General features: G+C 48.3%; 1 protein-coding gene across 8 annotated transcripts in view; it reads right to left on the bottom strand.

Annotated features, from left to right (window-relative positions):
- Positions 1–21,970, bottom strand: part of COL23A1 (collagen type XXIII alpha 1 chain) — a 152,463-nt gene that overhangs the window by 44,455 nt on the left and 86,038 nt on the right. For all 8 annotated transcript variants that reach the window (XM_084295499.1, XM_084295496.1, XM_084295498.1 and 5 more), the window contains exon 2: positions 3,108–3,152. In XM_084295499.1, the coding sequence (XP_084151625.1) occupies positions 3,108–3,152 (45 nt within the window). The remainder of the gene's footprint in view (positions 1–3,107; positions 3,153–21,970) is intronic.

Below are 21,970 nucleotides of genomic sequence, written 5' to 3'. Positions count from 1 at the left end.
TTGTCCAATAACGATAACCCTTCCAGGCCTACCCATATGGGCAATTTCTGTGCCTGAGACAGCCAACTGCCCTCACCGCGCTGTCAGTTCGGGAGGTTTACGTCCAGAACCAGATCTTGCTTCACGTGCTGGGAGTAGAGATGTACACGGAGACTTCACAGACTTCCCACGTCAGACGTGTTTCCTTCCTGCTTGTTCTGAAGGGATTTTGGGTTGTGGATCAAGCTGCCAGCCCCCAGTCTGGTTACACAGAGACCCGGACACGCAACCAGATTAAATCCCCAGATCCTGGATACGATTCATCCATCCTGCAGCCGTGCCCCAGCGTGGACCAACCTTTACAAAAAGGGAATCCTGCTTGGCTGCAAGTTTTCAAGGGCTGGTGGGAATGGGCATGATGTTCCTGTACAGTGGTGCTGACACGTTTTGACGGAGCTGGGGACGTGCTGGAGCAGAGCAGGCACTGCCAGGGGCACGAGTGAGCTGCTCCAAGAGCCCCATGGCACCGGCTGGTCCATCGCCGGAGCCGCAAGGGAGATTCCCAGGGCCAGCTGGCTGCTCGAATAAATAAAGCAGGTCAGATAGCACCGCCCGGCTCCATAACTCCAGGCTTTGTTTAGCTGCACTGACAGCCACAGCAACGCTCCCCGACATATCTGGGCTTTGTGTTTATGGTCAGCGAGGAGATGACAGCGGGGACGACCGTGCCGCCGCAGGATGCTCAGGTTCTCAGTCCTTTTTGAAGCCTGTGCAACCACGCTGCCTCGTTTCAAAACAATCCAACTGGTTCAGCTTTATCTAGAATTAGCTTAAAGTTAATCTTCAATGGTATTGTGTTTTTCTGTAGTAGAGTGGTTGACTCAGTGTGATTTCAAGCTGACAAATTCTTAGCTTAGAGAAATGTAGAGCTGTTGGATTAATTTCCTCTATGATCTGAATCCAGCCGAGCAGAAGAAAGGTAACAATTGAGAATTGTTTTAAATTAACAGGAAAGTACGACTGAAAAGGGACAGGATGATCTGTTAATAGTTTCTCTGCTTGTTTATAAAAGATATAAGTTGAAAGTTTCAATGTGAATCAGAAAAAGTTTTTCAACGTTACCATTTCAACAACTGTCAGAAAAAAAGAAATGCTCCCTTTGGCAGGGCTGAAACGAGCACTGAGCCTTCTGGCTCTTCAACAGCATTTGTCTGGAGGCTGTTAGACCATAACCACGTCGGGTCCCTGGGGGTGGATGCTATCATGCTAGGCAAACGAAGTTTTATTCACGTTTATCAGCCGTAGCACAGGAACAAGGACCTGGTTTACGTGTGGTCAGCTTCTCCAACAAATATAGAAATATATCTTCAGGCTTTCTGCGAAAACAAACAGCTGGCAGCTCAGCCAAAACCAACATCCAGAGGGAAGCCTGCTCTCGGCATCTCTACCTGTGGCAGAGCAGAGCAGTCCGCAGGGGCTGCATCAGGTGGATTCAGCTGCTTTGCCCCACCGAGTGTTTGTGCACATGAGTGTGGCTTGCGATGCACGGGGGTGTTTGCTGCTGCCAGCCGCCTGCTTCAGAAGAAATCAGTTCAGATGGCCGCTGCTGCCAGGTGCCCTGTGGCTCTGCCTTCCCCAGTGATATCCCGCTCTCCTTGATTTGCCTTTGCAATTGTATAAAAATTCAGAAAAATACCAATTAGTAACAACTTGTGCATCTTTATTATGTGACTTGTTTTCCTGCTTGTCTTTCTGCTTCTTCAGACGGATGCTCAGACAGCTGCAATGCAACATCAGACCTGCCTGGTGACAGCACACAGCAGCGAGCCTTCAGAGGTGGCACGACCCGATGACAGCACTGACCTGGTACGAATCGCTCTGCCTTCTGCATTTGCTTGGAGATTTTCAAGGTTGTATCAGCTCAGACAGCACTGAGGGTGTGTGGGCATGCAGGAGCCAGTGGATCACCCAGCGTGGAGGTGGCTGGCATCTGTACAGAGCTGCTTGAGCAGGGCTTGTGGGCACACTGCAGTATGAGAGGAGTGGCCCTTCAGAAGCTGTCGTGTGAAGCAGGGAGAAGGAGAGTGGAGGGCAAGGACGCGCTCAAGCTCAGCACTGTGAGCACCATATCCGCCTCCCAGAATTGTATAAGGACTAGGAAGACGCCTTGGAAAATGTTTGCATAAATACCTGCATATAAATACTCCAGATTCATCAGCAGACCTCACCACGGCTGCACGTTGTACTCCAATGAGGGCTTTAAGGAGCACGGTTATGTTCCAAAAAAAAAAAAAAAACATGACAAAAATCAAAGCCAGCTGGTGGGTATTCCTACAGCACAACTGTTGGGAAAGTGGGGTTTAATGAAGAGAACTGGGATCCATCATTGTCCCTGTGAGGGCAGTTTCCATGTTTTGCCTGTGAGTAATCCCCCATGCTTCAGGAGCAAAAATGCCTCAGAAAACACCATGAAATAGCAGCGATGGAGGAGAAGGGAAATGCCTGTCTGTCTGCCACGGAGATCAGCTCATAGCTTGCAAAACAAAACCCCTGATTCGCTCTCCCCAGAGATAAAAGTAAAACTTGATGGCCAGAAAGTTCTGTGTTTAGAAAACCCAGCTGGGTATTTGCTGTAGCCAACGAGCAGCACAGAGCAGCCTCCCGGCTACATGAAAATCTCCCTGGTCCCCATTAATTCACTCAAAATTCAAGAGCTTAAGAGACAAAATGTGAGAAATGTTATCTGCTTTCTGATAAGTAGAGGCAGTTGCAAACTACCTGCAGGTTTCTAGGTACATTCCTGTACTGAGGTCACTGTTTTCCTCAGACAGAGCAGTGCCAACCACATCCAACTGCACTCCAACCTAGAAGCAGAGTGTGAGCAGTGCTGCTGCCCAGCTGACACAACATCAGTGCTTTTCCAGTCCACGAGACAGGAGAAAACCCACCAGATATCAAAGTGCCAAAGGAGTATTAATATAAACCAACATTTAGCAAAAATCTGAGTCCCCACCAAGGCCAGTTGGTGGTTTAACCAGGAGCCAGCCTGTCAGAGAGAGGTGATGGTAGCGGTACCGGGAGGTTTGTGCCCAGCCCCGTGACAGTGGTGGGGTGACCGTGATGCTTACCGGGCTCTCCGCGCCGTCCGGGCTTCCCTCGCCTCCCCGGAGGGCCTGTGGAAACAGAGCAGAGGGTTAGCGATGGGCAGAGGGGACAGAGGGCAGCCACAAGCCCTCCCCTTGCATCCAAACCACCGCCTGCCCTCCCCACCTCCACTGCAATCTTGCAAGTCACACCAGCGATCGAAGTGAGGAACCGAAGCCTTTTCTTCCTAACCATTATCCAAGCCCAAAGTCCCCACATTGACTGCCGAAGCAGCCTAGACCCCATCATAGACCCACTGTCTCAGATAAAACATTTACTTCTTCTCCTACCCAGCCGGGCAGCAATAGCTAAGTGGTCAGGTCAATAAAAAGCTGCGAGGGGCAGCACGTCTTTAAATCAAGGATAAAAGGCAAAGTAAGCAGCAGGCACAGAGCACTGCTGCAGCCCGAGCTGAGCACCCAGGTCCTGACCTGGCTGTGATGTTGCATCCTTTGTGCTGCGGGCGAAGGTTTTGCAACCTCTGCTGGCAGCGGGCTCCCACGGCTGGGAGCTGGCAGCTTCCACGCGCCCTCAACACACCCATGGGCAGATGGGGACAAGAAGCCGCTTCTGGTAGCCTCCTGCAGGAGGTCAGCCAGCTCCGGAGAGGCGTGCACTGGGTGTCAGCAACGTTAACAAAAACAAGAGCTCCCTTTTTATATGGGAAACAACCCTGCTCCCTCTGCCTTCTGCTGCTTTGTTAGCTTTTAGGTGCAAAGGACAATAAACACAGAGCCCTAGATGTTCCTGCGCTCCGAGCAAGGTTTCACTTTCTGCATAAACATTTCTGTGCCCAAATGTGTAACTGGACCCCAGGTGCAGCCAGGGGCTCTTCTCTTTAACATCAGGGTAAACTTGCCATCCATCCATCCATCCATCCATCCGTCCGTCCGTCCGTCCCTCAGCACATCCCCAGCAGGCACCGCAGGCAGGGCTCCAGTCCCTGCTCTCCCTACGGAGGTGACAATTTGCAGGTACGAGCCCAGGGCTCACCCTGCAAGGGGTTGGTAGAAAACATCCCTGGGAGCTCCTTGAGCTGGCAGGTTGCTGGGGGGCAGAAAAACCCCTTTCCATGCCAGCCACGGGAACGGGCCAATTCTGAGTGTGCCAGTGCCCAGCTCAGGCGCTGTGTGACTGCTGGGAATTGCTGCTGTCATTATGAAACGGGGCAGCAGCCTCCAGCCTCCCCCTGCACACATTTTAGGGGCTGCTCCATCCCTCAGGAGCACTACGACCTGCTTCAACTCCAGCGGCTCTGTAAGTTTTACCTCTCTGCTGTTAGAGGCAGGGAGGGAGCACGGCGTTTCTTGGGAGCAGGGAATGTGCCAGTGGAGCTGGAGGAGAGGCTGGGTTTTGAAACAAGTGACTAATGAGTTGGTAGCAATGCTTTTAACTCGGTTAGAGGAAGGCTGGTGCTGGAGGGCGAGAGCGTGCCGAGCTCCCGTAAAGCTCAGGTTGGGCCCCGAGGACTGAGAGTGTGAGAAACCAAACTTTGTTTAAACAACTACAAAAATCAGTAATAAACTTAAAGGGATTTCTTACTACTTTACACCATAAGGGAAAAATTGACTACTGCCTACATCGTGTAATTCTTTACAGTCTATCTTTTCCAGAAGGGAATCTGTAAGGAAAGAAGTAACACCTAGACCCACGAGTACAGCACGCTCACAGCAACCACTGAGAGAAATCAAAGATGAGAGAGAAATAAAATCCATTCTCTTCCATTCCCCTTGCTGCATTTGTCTGAAAAAAAAACATCGGTCAAAGAAATGGAATTGGAAAAGCAGGAAAGACTTTTTGGACTCAACATACAGAATCCTGCTGCCGTTCAATAGCTGAATTTGGAAAAGTCTCCGCTGAGAGAACCTGAGCAGGGACCAAGAGGGACACGGCCACCTCCAGCGGGGGGTTGGGGCGCTCGGCAGCGAGCTGCAGCCCTGGGCCATCAACCTGTGCACATGTGGCCAAGCCCAGTCTGCACAACGGAAATTATGGTGGAGATGTTTGCAAGAGCTTCACAAGCAGAGCTGCTGCCACCAGCTTGGGGACAAGGCGTGGTACGTGGCAGCAGGTGCCAGACACCCGCAGGTGCCGCAGCCGCACCTGAGCACCACCAGGGCTCGTTCAGGAACCGATGCTCATGCGATGGAAAAAGCATCTCTGCCCGATGCAGATAGCACTAAACATTACATCCAAGTTCTGTGTCTAGTTTCAAACCCCATTAGGAGGCTACAATGGAAATTAAGGAGGCCTGGGAATTCGTTTGAAGATAAATGCGAACTGTAAACTCTTCCCTAACGACTCCGACTGCTCGGATCCTGCAGCCTGATGCTCATTCAATATAATTAAGATTTATGTTGCATTAACGTCAATTGGGCAACCGCCGGGCCTTTTCTCCTACCCATCCCAGCCCCGCTGTATCAGCGCTGGGAGTTCTTTATTTACATTTTTATGAAAGACAGCTTGGAGAGGAGAGCGAACACAGAGCACGGAGCGCTGTGTTTTTAAACAACGTGTCACGCTCAAGCTAAACAGCCCGAGCGCGCGGCACGGCGCGCGGTTCCTGACAACACCACGAGCCTGCCAGCGAGACGACAGATCCAATAACACCGAGACAAAGGAAGAGCACGGAATACATCGCTGATTGGAGCCGTTACGAGGAAGAGCTGATAGGTGCATCTAAGGAATAGCCGCAGAAATAAGGTAAAAAGTTCACGGCAAACGGACAGGGTTGGCTCAGCCGCTCCGCTGGGCAGTGGCCACGCACGTCACCTAAAGTGGGTGAGCAAATGAAAAATTAAAGGCAACGTTGGTTTTGTAGCTCACAGAATATTGCCAAGAGCCCAAGTAACATGGTTCTCCACAGGGCAGTAAATTATCCCTGGTTGAACTAATTTACCCGTTGCAAATTGGGTAACTGCTGACTGGGTCGCTCTATAAATTCAGCAACCCACCAGTACCAGGGCAAGCAGGGCTAGTGCACCAAGCATGTCAAACACAGCTTTGTCCCTCCTAATTCAGCCAAATCTGGCATTCCCAGACTGGGGAAGCTGCGTTGCTGGGCCCTGTCACTTCAGCTTTGAGTTTACGAACGCTATGACCACCTGCCTTGCTGATGGGCATAAGGTAAATTGGTGTTCACCAAAATGAAGGTGGGTGTTAAATGCCAGCAAAAAAAGATCAAGTTTCACACTGTTTTGGAGGGCCTACCCACTCATAAAATCAGCATTTTTTCTAATTTTCATTTTTGTGAGCTCCAAGTGGTTTAGATTGTTTCCCGTTCTTCCCTTTTGGCATTTTTCAAATTGTCTTCTTCCTTCCCTTTTTGGTTTTTCTCCTCCGGTTAAAAATGAGTCAACCAGAAGAATAGCTTGAACAAATTGGTTGGTTCGGCCACTCTCGGAAAAGCCTATTTTATTTTTTTTTTCCCATATGGCTTTACTTAGAAGGAAGGAGACCTGCGCAGCGTACCGCAGGGCCTGGTGTTGAGCACTAGGAAGCTGCAGCCCCGCTCTCGCTGGCTGTTCCTGCACAAAGGCCAATTTACTTTCTTGTTCCCTGGGGAAAAGGTTTATGGTTCACGGACAGAAGTCAGATTCGGCGATGCTTGCTCAGCTGATACTCATCAGGCATTCGGGCCGGACTGCAGACTCTGAGACCACAGATCTAAGATTAAACAGTTTTGGGTCACAACGTTTTGCATGAACCTTCTTGGCTACGGATTCCAGCGGACCCAAAGATTCAAAGCAAATACCAGACACAGATTGGAAACATGCAGCACCTACAGTCTACAGAGGTTTTCCAAATTAAAAAAAAAAAAAAAAATAATAATAATAATAATTTAAGATTCATTTCAAATTTGGTCCAAGAGCCCTGAAAACTCCAGAGTCCCAGGCTATGGTTTATGTTAGTAGAAAAGCCACCCAGAAAGCAAGCTCTGGTTGTTAGCGGAGGGAAGCTCCTTGCAGCTCCATATGTGATCCAGTTGCTTTCAAGATACAGAACAAGCAAGGAATTATTTCCCTTCATACAACTCCACGTGGCCTGCCTGGGCAAGGATGCACACAAGCATCCTCCTCGCCATGTGCTGGGAGCTGTGCTCAGTTTCTGGGGAAGAAGGCAGCTCCAGGACCCAAGCTGGAACAACTGGGCAGCGTTCGAGGTGGTGTGCTTTGGTTAGAGCACCTGGGCACCAGAGGTTTATGCCACAAACTCTACAGCTGAGCTACAACGAGGGGCTCCCAGCGAGATGAGATGGGTGCAGAGCTGGGGGAACAGCCTTAAACCTCCCCAACAAGGTGACAAAGCCAGTCCGTGTCCCAAACATAACCTTCACCAGCAGCAACAAAACCCACAGGAGAGATATGTTAGCCTGTGAGATGGCACAACTCAAGACCAGAGGCAAATTTGGGGCGTTTCAGTGTTTTTCCTAGCTGTAGCCAACAAAGGCTCCTCTTCCCTTGGGTGGGTGCTTGTTACAAAGGGAAAAATAATATTCAAGATCATTCAAAGAGTGAAATGATCTACAGGCACACGATGAAACAAACCAAAGCGCCGCTCACGCTACATTTAAAGCCAGTGAGGTTGTGCTGCTCGCTCAGTGCTCTGGATTCCCCCTACACACACACCCTTAAATCATTTTTTCCCCTTTTTCCCCACACCCAGAGACAGTTTCTTCAAACAGTCAAGCGCGTACAGCTCTTTTGTTTAGTCACCCGGGCACGAAGATAAACTGAATTTGAAGTATAAATTAAGAAGTGACTGGAATAAAGCCACAGCTGCACTCACATCAAACACGGGCGATTTGCCTTTTGTTATGGCTGCTCTTGCTCAGGCCGCTTTCCGATAAGGTGCTGGCACAGGGCAGGAGCAGATGGACGGGGTGCTCCCCGCCTTCTTTTTAAACCAAGAGGATGCACATTTGGGCAGCTGCGCGGGCTGCCACGTGCAAGGTGGGAAGGTCCATGGCAGATTTCAGCTTCACACATCTGCGCTGAGGCAGCTGCTTGAATGCAAACCCTGGGCAGAGCCGGTAGCTTTGAAAGCCCTTCAGATGGCAGGCGCCTACACACAGGCTTTGGTGATTCTTTATGAGATGTGACCACCTCTGTTCACCATACCTATATGCTTCTGCATGCTCAAAATACCTGGAAAAAAAAATCTTAAGCAAATCGTTGTCTGGAATGAATGAGCAGATACACCCAAGGACAGCTCTTTCAGAAGGCACGTGCAAGTAGGCTTTTCTCTGCTGAAGTACTTGCTACCACAAAGCCACCTCCTGGAAGAGGCAGAAAGTCCCCAGGGACTGAGATGTCCAGTTATTCAGCAGGTGGAGCAGAGCACTGCTCTGCACCAGTCAGTAAGCTTACCTTACAAGATACCAGCCTGCCTGCAAACCCAAAAAACTCATGCAACATGTTGGGAGCACCTCTACAAGCCCAAGAAATGGTTGCGCATTTCTTGCAGCAATGCGTTCATTTTCTCTTTTCCCCAAAAACTGTAAGACACTTCCATAAGGTAAGCAAGATAATGAAGCACTTATTGCTTCCTTTGGCTTTCAGTTACGAGCTCACATTTAAACAAGTTTGACATGTTGGATTACAAAACCTCTAGTGCAACATTCAGCTCTGACACAAAGTACTTGGGTTTTGATGAATTGCGTTTTTGGAGCGCGGAAGTACTCAAAACTAATGCTCGTTATCTGCAATCAGAATTAGCTGTTCCAGATCCAGGATCCCACAGCAAAATGTAAAATAGCCTCTGTCATTTTCCATATTACTCAACACGCACAAACTGCAGAAGAGAACCTGGCAAGACGAGTTGGAGAGCAGCTGAATAACCTCGCTCCTCGAATACCTAGAAAAGATCCCAGTAACTGCACAGGAGTGAATACACGATGGATTTAAGCAAACAAGCTTATACTTTGCATTTAAATGTTATTTTTACGGGAGCACATCTGAGGATGCAGTCCGTGGTTGGTGCCCATTCGGGCAGGATTCCCCACCCTTCGTTTCTCAGCTTCCCCACCCCAAGAGCTCAATCTGCCACGTGCAAACCATACAGCAAGAGAGGGACGGGGCCAAGCGGGTCCCAGGAGCACGTCTACAGCGATCACACTAATATCACCGACAGATTTAGCTTCCATGTTACCAATAAACTTGAACATAAAAATCAAAGTTTTCCTGTTTCAAAGCTCATCCCATGCTGCACGATTACAAGTCTCAATTTCAGCATCTTTAAAGGAGCTCTTAAATCCTTCCTCCTGGGATCTTCAAAAGCAGCAGCTCTCTTCAGTTGCAAGCCCTCTCTCCTCCCCCCAGCAAGTTTTCAGCATGCAGAAAGCACTCCCTCCACCTCCGCCTCGTTTTCTACCCACTTCCTCACAAGCACCATCGTAATGAAGAGTCAGGGCCAAGAACAGCCCATCAAAGACTTGCACGGCCAGCTCAGGGAGCTGTTTCTATTTTCATTATTTGCGTTAACCCCGGGCCAAGGCTCCGCGACGCTGCGTGCTTCAAATAACAAAGCAAAAGCGCATCTCGGCGAAACAAGCCACATCAAAACCGAACAGCCAAATCCCTTCCACGCAGGGCACACGTGAGGAGGAAGGTCCAGGGCTAGGAATAGTTTCTCCTATATGGTGGTGCAAGCAAGACCCCAGCAGCACCCGCGTGTTCCAGCAGATGTTTCAGATAAGGGGAAGCTGAGGAATACGCCACTGGGGATTTAAGTTTTGCTCTGACCTGACCGCAGCCGCCATTTGGAGTTTCTATTTTTACGCTGAACTTGGCCAGGATCAAACGCCGATGACTGATTTTGAAAACCTAATGGTATTACATCAGTTTGGCTCCCAAAAAGGCCTGCAGCCTCCAGCAAGTCGGCCAGGTGATGAGCAACAAGCTGGTGTTGATGAAGCCCTTGTGAAATTTAAGTAAAGATCGTACTCCACAGAAAATAAATTAATCATGTTTTATCACACTGACAGCAGGGTTACACAAATAAATCTCGTTAAGCTACGGACATGAACAACGTTGGCTGTTTCTAAATAATTGTTCTCAACGTAAAGCATCCAGAGAAACTACCACAGGGACTTCAAGAGAAGGCATCTGTCCTGCGAGGTGCTACAAGATGGACACAGATGATCCTTCTCCTGGTGTGCCCGAGCACCAACACGGGATGTGTGTGGATTCATGCTGCCCTTCTCTAATCCCACAAGTCCCTCTAAGAAAGCAGACCATCTGCAAGCAGCCCGTTACTGACAGCAGGAAAAAGAGGAAAATGAAGTTCTGTCCTACACACGGAGTGAGCGACTCTTCCCTTGGCACAACCGTTTGAGGGGCTCCTGGAGCAGGGATGGGGCGCAGGGCTTTGGGACCTGCACCCAGCACCTGGCACCATCTCAGGTCTTGGGGCACAAACACGCAGGTACAAATGAAGGCACTGCAGGTACGTCCACTACCTGCATCTCCTCGGAAAAACTTCAAGGTCTGTGGCATGTTCGTTTGCCACCAGCAAATCCCAGAAGCCAGGGAACCACCTGGTGCGGGTGCAGGTCGATTCACTGCTCGGGCCAGGCACGGCGCACGAGACGGGCGATCTGCTGGGCAGTGTCATTTAAAGGAAAGATGATTCAGCCAGCAGGAACTCTGCCCTACCAGTAAACGTGTCACTGAACAGCTCCGGGAGAGGTACCCCGAGCCATGCTGTTAAAATGCCACTTGCACGCAGGGCAGAGCTATTATTAACGGCATTGTGACCTTGGAGAGCTAGAGATGTGTCCGAGGAGAGGGGCAGCAGGCACAAAACGATGCTGCTCGCTGCCAGGAAAATGCCTTCTAACCAGCAGCTGGTGGGACAGAAAGGAGCCAGATGCAGCGCAGGTAAAAGGCCCGCGTGAAGCAGGTGGCTGGTTTAACACATCAGGGACAGACCAGGTGAACTCAGGGATTTTTTCCCAGTTTCTCTGCACATAAATTTTATACCGTGCACATCGCAACGCCACACTTAAACTCCTAAAAATTGCAGTTAGTTTTTGATAGAAAAATACTCAAAAACCAATGTGAGCTTCTAAATATAACACATACAGTGCTTCAAATTTCCTCATTTTTAGCTCCTGTTAAAACAAACATAACCCAGACAGGCACGTAAGTCCTCTGGTTTGCCCTGTGATGCAAAAGACTGGGGTTGCTCGGAGGCTTTGCCCATACCACTGGGTACCAGCAAGGCCACTGCCACCACGGGACAGGCCACGGCGTTTCTTGGCCACGGGGCTTTTTCCCCTCTTTCTGCTGATATATTTGCCATAAATCTTCCAGGAAGGTAAGCTCTAACAGTACGCTTACTGCACAACTCAGCGAGTATGAAGTAATTTCTCTTCAGGTTCTGTGGAAATTAAAACCTTTTGTGAGCAGGCAAGTACATAGCGGTGCATCTGACAGACACAGCCCGTGTCTAACAAGCATGGAGGGAAATATTCTGCCTTCTGCATTGCTGGGAAAGTTTTCTCCTCGGTAATTAAACCTTATTTTTTTTTTCTTTTAATTTTTTCCTGAAGCATGCAAATCATTGGTTTAAAGTTTAAGCACCACTGAGCCACAGTTTTTACTTTAAGCATTCCCTCCATCTTCCCAATGACATCCAAGTGGGGTTGCATGGAGGAGGAATTAGACAACTGGAAAGCGACTGCTCTGCAGGTACCAGTTCCTGGATATCTCCTGGATTTAGGAGCTTCCAATATTCACGGGTACCTTGCCTTAAGTCATTTGGGTATATTAATACCTGCCTTGACCCAAACTAAGCTCTGCCCTGAGGACAAGAGGCTCAGTGCTCCAGCAACACTCTGCGCTGGCATCTCCAGCGCAGGTCTCAGGGCTGGCTCCTGGTAGGAGGTTTCACATGGGGGAGTCCCAGGGAAAGCCTGGAGAGCAGCCGATGAAGGGCACTGCTGAAGGACCAGCAGAAAGAGTGAGAACAGAGGAGAAAAGAACAAAATATGTTAAATGCCAAATGCATTAAATGGCCAAGAGTCTCCAGATACATTAAAATAAAACCATCCCACTGACTAGCCTGCCACAGAGGTAATTTCCTACTTGAGGCATAACTCGGAGGCGAGAAGAGTCTCAACCTTGTAGAGGCTTCCTACATCAGGGATGAGATTATGATGGAAGAAACGTCAAATAAAACAATTTCACTCCCGGAGCAGCAGAAACAATGTACTTTGTTCTCACAAATTGGGACCAGGTAGGTTGGCACGAGGTCTTTGGCAAAGAAACAATTTAGCCTCAAATTTGAGACCAGAGCAATAGCATTAGATCACTTACTCCGACTTCAGTTGTGAGCAGCTGTTTGGCTTTTATTTCACACAAAAGCTTACACTGTAAAAGGAATTCCTGGCCCCCATTCAAATGCTATATTTGCTCGTAAGCAATGTTTCTCATTTTAGTCCTGATAATGCAGTGAAATCAGTGATGAAAAATTTTTACAGAGAGATGTAAAGGGTGAAAAAATATTTCTTTTTACAGGCTTTGAATTTGTTGCATTGAAATGCAATACCCAGACCTTGACTTTTCACCACGCTGAAGATGTGATCACCAAAGTGTTTCCTCGTTCTGACTGTGGAACCGAAGGCACCGTTGTCTTTTCTCTGATGACCCCGGGCAGACGGCAGGCTCGCTGTGTGTAAACAGCTTGCTTTCCCACCCATCTGAGAGCCTTCCAGCAAAGGAATATAGGAAACTTTATGGAAAATAGTTTCCATTATATAGACAACCGACACGTGCTACGGCCATATTCACTTCTTGGGAAGAATACGGCGTTTCCTGGAGCACGTGTGAACGATCCAAACAATATCAGCTCTTTTACTGCCGTGTTCCTGACCCGCACTGCACCACTTCCAGTGGAAACACGCCGGGGCAGCGCAGTGCAGACCGCTGCCCGAGGTCTCAATGGCACGCTTAAGAACTGTGCTAAATAAGAGCAATTTATGACTAAGTTAAGAGCAACACTTGTATCTGCCACTGCCTCCCTCTACAGGATTAAGCTTCCAGCTTTAATACTAACCAACGTCAAGCCCGAATGCAATTAATGAGCAGGAGCACACTGCAAAGGCATTGATAAGGAAAATCAGAGAGCAGCAGCACTTCCAGGCAGGATGCTGGCACCGATTGCACATGCCTCTGGGCATCCCCACAGTTAAGAAATGCTTTAACATGCACAGCAGAGGTTAATTACAGCTGCCACCACAAGACAAAACTCTAGGATACGTGGCCACAGAGACACACAGCCTCTTGCTCATGGCCAGCCCCAGGTGAAGGAGCCGCAGAGACCACAGTCGGGGAACAGGGGAGCTTGCTGCAGGCTGGGAAAGTGGAGGCTGAGCAGAGTCAGCAATGAGAGAGCACAAAACAGCTGTAGGAAGACCAGAAGAAAAAAAAAAGGTATATTGGCACGTGTAAAAACATAGTTGAGATACCAGAAAGTGTGCTGACATTTCTTTGGCGCACACTGTGCCTCGGAGGTGGTTGGCACAAGGTAGGGAACAGGCGCGATTAATGAGATGGCACAAGCCAATGCTCACAAAAGTTGCTAATTAAACGTTGTTATAGCCCATTGCTGCCATGTTTTGGGCCCGCTCTAGCCCAGGATTCAGTGGCAACGATTGCTTTTATTTCAATGCAAAGAGGGAATGATGTATTGCTCACACATCTGGGGGATGTTTCAGTAACAACTTCATTGTAGACTGAAGTCTTCTCCTGGGCCAGCGCGTTGCAGCGAACTGCTTCCAAACGCACGGCTCAGCAAACGCCTTTCCAAAACGCAACCTACTCTGTGGAGCTCTGCAAGTGCACGTTAAATTTACAAATTACCAAAATTACCACCATGGTTTGTTTAACCGTGTTCATTTGCTTACTTGATGCATCTTACTTGATGAATAGTTTGTTTTATTTGGCTGCTTCAGGATCACTAGTCTTGCAAACAGCTCCGAAAACCATAATGAAGTGACTGACTTTGCTCAGCTGCCTCTTCCAGATGCTAAATTCACTCCCAAGCAGCCAAACGCATCCTTTCAAGGGTACTCAGACTATTTTCAGCTCCAAATTTTCAGTTGTCTGTAAAGCAATAGGTTTATAAATCTTTTGACATGACAGCTAAATGCATTCTCTTTCCCCATTTTAAAGCGGGGGAAAAAAAAAAAAAAAGCAGGATTGATAGGATAGAAGGGCAGCAGGGGAGATGGAGATGTCCGTGTTTTTCCTTAATAGCAAAGAGCATCTCAGAGATCAAACGGGAAATTTAAATTATTTCTGACAATACCAAAGGTGCAACCTTTTAGCTCCAGACACTTCGGTTTGGATCATCTGCAGATTGCAGAGATCAGCTAAACAACTGCTGGATGGCCAGCCTGACTTACCAAACAACATCCAGGAAAGAGGTTCAAAGTTTTACAGAGATGAGGTATTGTTGTTCTTTGAACACTGAGATAAGATGAAAAGAAAGAGGCAATTATTGGGAGCAAAGCTATCCAATATGTTACTAAGTTTGGACACCACCATCGGTTTCCACTTGTATCTTAAAGCGGCCAAGTTTGAGAAAATGGTGTGAGATATGGTGGAAACAGGAAACAAGGGCAGAGAAATAAGGCAGGGAAAGGTGGAGAGCATCCATGTTCCTCGGTGGGCAGCAGGGACAAGTGCAGGGACGAGCGGTGGCATCGCGTGGGCTGGAGCTGCTGGCGCAGGAGCAGGGGCGAGATGGTGGTGAGGGACAAGAGATTTGCACGACATGATCCACACATGAACCTTCGCTCCCCAAATACATCACTTTGAGGCTCAATGAGATCATTCTATGCACCATTATTTTCCCAGTCATATTCTACCATAATTGTATTTTTTTTTTTTTAAACTCCAAATCCACTTCATTCTCAAAAGATCACGAAAAAGGCCAGTCTCTCCCCAAAGCGGGGCAGCGGGGTTGGCCTTCATCTTCCAGTCATTTTTATGCGGTGCCTATCACCACATCTTGCCAAGTTTTTAACTAAAATCAGACCTGGGTTTAAGACAACACAATAAGCTGAATCCTGCTTTCAATTTTGTTTTCTAGGTTCCAGGATACGCTTTTAAACTATTGATATACTGGATCTAATTTCACCTGAGGATCTAAAAGTACTTAAAGCAGAAACCCTGAGAGTCCTTCACGAATATAGATATACTGCTGCATTCTGCAATGGAGATAAATGAAGCCTTTGGAAGGGCAGTTAACCACGTATAAAAGTGTAATGGCTGGAAATTAGCACTGAACACGGGGGAAAAAAAATCTAGATTCCGGTTTCCCGCTTCTGCTCTCCAAACCATGATCCGTGAGGCCACAGCGAAGGGCTGGAGGCTGGTCTGGCTTTCATTAGCCCAACTCACAACATCTTCAGGTCCGTACATCTGCATCCCGGAGACGTCCTGCATGCTGGTAGCAGCCTACGGGATCGTAACGTTTTCAAACCACTGCTCCAGCCCTTATCCCCCCCCCTCCAAAATGAAGATTTTCTAGCACAACTGACTCATTCCTCCAAGAAACGAGTGGGTGTCATTTGATCATTTGATTATTAGCCATTATTCATGACCAGCCCTCCGGCATTTACTGCCTCCACAGCCACATAGCGTTGCAGGACAGAAGGGATTCAAGGAATCTCGGAGGGATTCAAGGAACACTGCACAACGATGCCGAGCCCAAAAGAGAAATCCCAACCCAAACATTTCCACTTGCAGGTCTTGGAAAACATCAGGCGGTGCCTCCCTTCCTCTGACACCCAAGGGCAGAGCCCCTGTGGATGCAGCAGGGACCCCAGAAGTCACCGGTCACCTCTGCAGGTCACGGCCTTACGCTCAGGACTGGTTGCATGGACCTGCCCGTACTGTAACCAGGGAGCCCGCTGCAACCACAGCCAAAAATCTGGCAAAAACCAGGCTTTTGGGTGAGAGGGGGGCGTTTCCCTACCCACAGGCAGATAGGTGGGATAACCCACGTTACTTGGGTGAAAGAAAACCGAGGAATGCCATCTGGTTTCTGCAAAACTTGGCTGTCAAACCTCTCTCTAGCCGATGTTTCTGTTTCTTATCTTTTTGCTTGCGTTGGAGCTCAAACAAGATCCATCTGAGCGAAGCAGCCGGCAGCACAGCTCTGACGGGCCCCGCGCTCCTCCGTGTCCGCGGCACAGAGACCCCGAGCGGCACCTGCACCACGGCCGGGACAACGCGGGCACTGTCTGGGGCACGAGGCTCCCCCGGCATCGCCCCACTGCCCTTCAAAGTGACAGCGTCTTATTTTTTACCTCCACGAGAAGGACCATCGGTTACAAGGCTGTCTCTACCCCTTTTCACAGCTCTGAAATCCCCCTGCTGCTGACAAAGGCTATTTCCCACCTTCATTTTCTTCTGGCGCTGTTGAATTATGTGTTTACATTTGCCGTAATACCACAAAGTAGAGTAAATCTTGCAAATGCTCTGCCTAAATCCATATAATAAATCAGATCCTCCAAAAAGCCTGTGTCAGATGTGCAAAAAAAAAAAAAAAAATCAGAAAGTCTAAAAACCAGAATTATCACAAGCTCCACAGCCAGGCAGGAAAGCTGCTGGTGCTCTGATTGACGGGGAGACATGAACAGACCGAGGCAGGGCAGCTGACTGACAACCCGGTTTCCTTTTGTGTCTGATTTTGCTTGGTAAACCATTTAAAACATGTCAAACAAACACTGCACTTCAACAGTTCCCTGTGAAACGCTTGCCAACTCCGCTCCCACTGGAGAAGGCAATTACCTTATTTATAGGGATTGGGGAACAAATGCTGCATTTCTTCCCCATAATCATTTATTAATTGCTCTCATATTGAAAAGTGGCTTTGATAAAATAAATAAGATCCAGCCCGCAATCATATTGCTGCAAGAAAAAGGAATTTTGCAAAAGTAGGGCATCCCGGGGCCAGCCCAGAGCATGAGCTCGTGGTGTCTGCACCCGCCTGCACAGGGACCGGGAGTGAAGGGGGAACTGCAGAAAACATTTAAGAAGAGAAACTGGACAATGGAAACATGTCCCAGCTTACACACAGACAGCAGGGTTCGGCTCTGAGGATTTATTTTGCTGTTACTGTTATAGCAACCGGCAGCCCATGGCATGCTTTGCACGCGTAGCCATTGCATGTTTTACACACACACAAGACTCCCGCTCCAAAGCCGCTGCTCCCTCATCCCCACAAACAACAACAAAAATGAGTTTCAATAGGAAACGGATGGAAGGAAGGGAAGGATAAACAAGAACGAGGGTATGACCATCAGTTTCCCATGGCCACTTCTCTCTGGCCGCAGGGACTCACGCAGGTTTTATGGTGCCATTTTACAGCCAAAGAGGAGAGCTCGCTTCGACCTTGTAGATGGTGCTTCTCTTTCCACTTCTCGAATCCTGAAAATCCCTTTTTAAATTTCAGAGGTATGAGTTTTGCCCGAAAAAGCTCAGTTTTCTGCAGGTGTTTTATTTTCCCTTTAATTATAGAAGGAAATTGCAAGAAACTAAAGTAAACTGAACACTTGACAATCACTAGAAAATATTTACTCTAATATAACTATCACTGCCCAAAGCAAACAAACAGTTGCCAGAAACACAACTGAAGCTGACAGAATGAGAAATAAACACAAGAATAATGGATGGGTTCAGCACAAGACCTTCGTGTGCGTCCCCAGAACCATCCATCCTCCTCTGGCACTGCTGATTCGGCCCCTGCCCCACGCCAATTCCCTGCTCCTGCCTGCTGGGCTTCACCGTGATGCGGTCTGGGACTTGTCAGTGTCTTTGTTTAAGCAGCTGAAACCTTGAAATCCAGAGAATTTGTTAGCTACAAACCCTTTATCAGGGCACACAGCAAGAGGGCCACGAGCTCTGAGCCACGGCTCCAGACCCACTGCGTATCCCAGCCCAGCGAGCCGCAGAAACCCAAGCACGAGGCCAAGGCCAGCTCTGTTTCGCTTGTGGTAGTTTCGTATCAAGCTGTTTAATTTTATCTTTTGGTCTGATGATGTCTGTACAGCTCTGGAAGCCGCACAGAAATGGCCACGTATCTGATCTGCATTTTGCAAAAAGGAATTTCCACCTAGGTGATTAGCAGAGCCCTTTCAGCAAGTCACTCAGGCCCTATCGTGATGTGCACGGAGCAAGAGCCTGCTGAAGAAATTAATTCAGCACATAGGGAACAAAGGCCATTAGAACTGCCAAGAGAAATATTAACTTTTCTCAAACGCGAGCCTGTTTGACATTGTTTTTGCCATACTTATTTGCATACAATGCACACATTGCACAAAACCAGGCGAACTAATGACAACAGGAATAATTCCACAAAGCAAATAGCGGTAGGGCAAAAAGTCAAATTTTCACCATGGGACTCCAGGTATTCGGGCTCCCCCGAGCAAACCGAGCAGAACCAGACAAGCCCGGGGCGCTTTCACGTTCCCTCCTCGCCCCGGGCAGGAACCTGCCTCGAACACAGAGCAGCTTTGCCATCTCTTTGCCATCTCTTCCCACCCCATGGGCTCAATACTGCTGGAAATACTACAGCCAGCGTGGAAATGCCTCGGATGAGACATTCCTGGTGCGTTGTCATTGTCACCTCCATCGATGGCAGCCCCCGACTCAGCGCCGCTCCGCGCTAATCCCCGGTTCAGCCGCGCTCCACCTCTGCCTCTGCAATTACCCCAGGCCTGACCCACGGAGCAGCGAGATCTAATCCAACCCCTGAAACGCTTCCAAGCCAGATGCAAGCTGCCAAGAACGAGTCTGCATTCCTCAATTTCTATCACCCTTGGCTATATGTTTTGTTGGCTGAATTATCTTAATAGAAACACGTAAGTACTCGAGTGTGAGTGCATGCACATCCCCGCCGCCACGGAGAAACCTGCTTTGCCCATGCCCCGGGGAGCCCGTATGCTCGGGGTGTGTTGGAGATGCGCACATTAACCCCACCAAACCAGCTCGTTCAACCTGACTGAAAACACAGACCACCCACAACAGTTCCCTGCATTATAAAGACCGGTTTCCCAAACTGGCCCAGCCCTTTCTTGCAGGTCACTAAGAAGTTCTCTCCACTTATTTCTAGAAAAAGGGAGGAAAGGGGTTTTCAAGCTCAGTTGGGCCATGGGTCCAAGTTCATGCCCAGAAGGTTCTTGGTATTTTGAGGCTGAATGAGTCCCCGCTCTGCCCAAACACAACTGCTCCTTCGTCCCTTCTTTGATCTTGGACAAAGACTCTGAGGGAAGAGATCCCGACTGGCTTCAGAGGGACGCCCAGAAATGCTCCATGCCTAACAAGGCTGATTTCCAAGAAAGTCACATACAAAAATATCTGCAGAACTACCGAGCATTAGACTTCCACAGCACCCTAAAGAGCTGTCCACAGCAGAATAGACAAATATTTTTTTGGTTTATGTCCACTAACATGTTTCACCCAAGAGACGTACCCTCATGTTCTTGGGGTAGTTAGGGAGAGAGATGAGACCACGTCTCATGAAAAAAGTAGGGACATCCCCACAATCTAAACTGAGTGTTTAGATCTGAAAGTTTTTGAAAGGTAGAGAAAACTGGTCTATTAAATTCTACAAGAAAAGAGACCAGTGATCTTCGTGTAGATTTAGAGCAACTGGGGAGTGCTGTGGCCATTTGTTCAGAGTCTTTCCAAATACTAGATGTAAGATTTCACTCCCTCTAGGACAAAATAACACATCCCCTCCCACATCATCTAAATCCCCCAAATCAAGATCCCAAATCCACCAGCTTCAGGAGGCACGGGGCTGTGCACCACGATGGCAATTTCCACCCTCCCCTGACAAGGGGTTAATGCCAAACGGACTGGCAGCATCGCCTCTCGCCGTTAAATCGAAATGGGCTCCTTGAAATGGGCTCCTTCCTTTCTTGTGCCACACACAAAACCCCCCACTAAGTTTCAAATTGTTTTTCAATCTAGTTATTAAATGAAGTGTCTTTTTTTTTTTTTTTTTTAATCTTAGAAAAGAAGCTTTATTTGTTTATTTGTTTATGATTTCTTTTAGAGCCAATGTAAGAGGTCAAATAATTTCCAGATGACATCCAGACTGTTTTGTATTTGAATTTCTGTAGTTCTTTTTTTTTTTTTTCTTTTGAAATAGATTGAAACGAACACAGTATTACAGGAAAACACAAAAACCCTAAATCCCCGATAGAAATAACATTAGTTTCAGCTTCCACTTTCAAGGGCATTACCGACACAGCAAGATCCCTGCTGCAAGATACAGACTTGTGTTGCTCAGCTCAGGGAACACCTAAGTGTGGGATACGATACTGTTCTTATCTTTGTTTTCCATCTTGTCAGAGTATTTGGTGCTTTTTCCAGTGCCAGGCTGGAAATCATATGGTAACAGGAATTGTACCCATCATTCCCAAACAAATTTCCAGTTTAAGAATTGAGGACAAGAGGCTGAATACTCAACCGTGAACCAAATTCATATCACAAATGGCTCAATTCCTAACTGTTGACCTCCAAGTCTGTCCGCTGAAGCACTGCATACATTTTAACCAAAGCTAGATTTCCTGACGTTAATCACAGACCTAAATAACCAACACAGGTGCCCAGGAGAGGCACCATTTTGCATCTCTGAGCCGGTCAAGTTTTGGTCACATACGCGTGACCCCAAAAGGCAGCCACACGGAGCAGGGCAGATGCTCTCTCCCCACCAGGGCTCCCCATCGAGGAAGCTCCCGGCTCGGCTGCCGACCGCCTGGTAGGGTTGCAGCACGTATTTTAGTGTGACCAGGCTGAAGCTGAGGGCCAAATGCTGGAGGCCTGGAAATATTAATAACAAAAAAACACAACGCCTAGTCCATTTCTGTGTCTGAAAAGACTACAAAGGCTTTTCCTCGCTCAGAACTGCTGGTTTCCCAGCATTCACGAATTTTGGCCTGAACTAAGCTACTTCAAAGGCATTAGATACGGCTCAGAGAGAAAACAAAATTGGGAAGAAAAATTGCTGGCACTTCAGCAAAACACTGGTCATTTAGTGGGATCTCCGAATTAGTTTCAGATTGCTTGAAGTTTATCTTGTTGCATCTTTTTGATGCAGAGATTCACATCGGCCAGTGAGATGCACGACAGTTTGGTCTCCACAATCCCTGAAAATCCAAGGAAATGAATCCGACTGCTGCTTCCTAGTCATGCAAATGGTAAGCCCAATGGCTTGCATTCTCAAGCTCTCATCCATGAGCAAAGTGCAGGAATGAAGCCAACGCCTCTGAAGAGCCCCAGTTGCAACACCAGAGTACAACCAACACCTGAGATGGGAGCCCCTTCTTTTTGTAAAGCATCTGTATGAACTCATAAATAAAAACGCAGAGTTTAGTGAACAGCTCCTTTGCACTTTCTCTTTACCCCACTGAAGTTTCAGCCTAATTGCACCCATCTGTATCCTCAACCACAGAGCCAGGCTGGTACCCTGCAAGGACCTCATGGTGGCTGAGCTCCCAGCCACTGGTACAAGACTGAAGATGAGTCTTCAGATCACCCTGGTGCTACATTTGCCGTCCATTCACGAGCTGGGTCTCTGCAACCTCTCCTGGGTTGTCCAAAGGATGAAGCCAGACCCTTCCCTGGGGCTTTGGGTGCCCTGGGTGCACCCAGCTGGACAGGAGGGGAGATAGTGCCCTGGGGAGGTGGCCCAGCAGAGAGGGGAATATTGCTGGGAGCTGTTCCGAGCACAATTTGAGGATGCAGTTCTTACCCAAAGTTTGCCAAACTCCTCCACAATTGCACGCAGCAGGTACGCAAGCTGATGGAGTCAAATATCTGCA

The sequence above is a fragment of the Netta rufina genome (assembly GCF_964035555.1).
Source record: "Netta rufina genome assembly, chromosome: 14".
NCBI classification, from domain to species: Eukaryota; Metazoa; Chordata; class Aves; order Anseriformes; family Anatidae; genus Netta; species Netta rufina.
The sequence above is the reverse complement of the archived record's forward strand: the minus strand, read 5'-3'. Positions and strand labels throughout refer to the sequence as shown.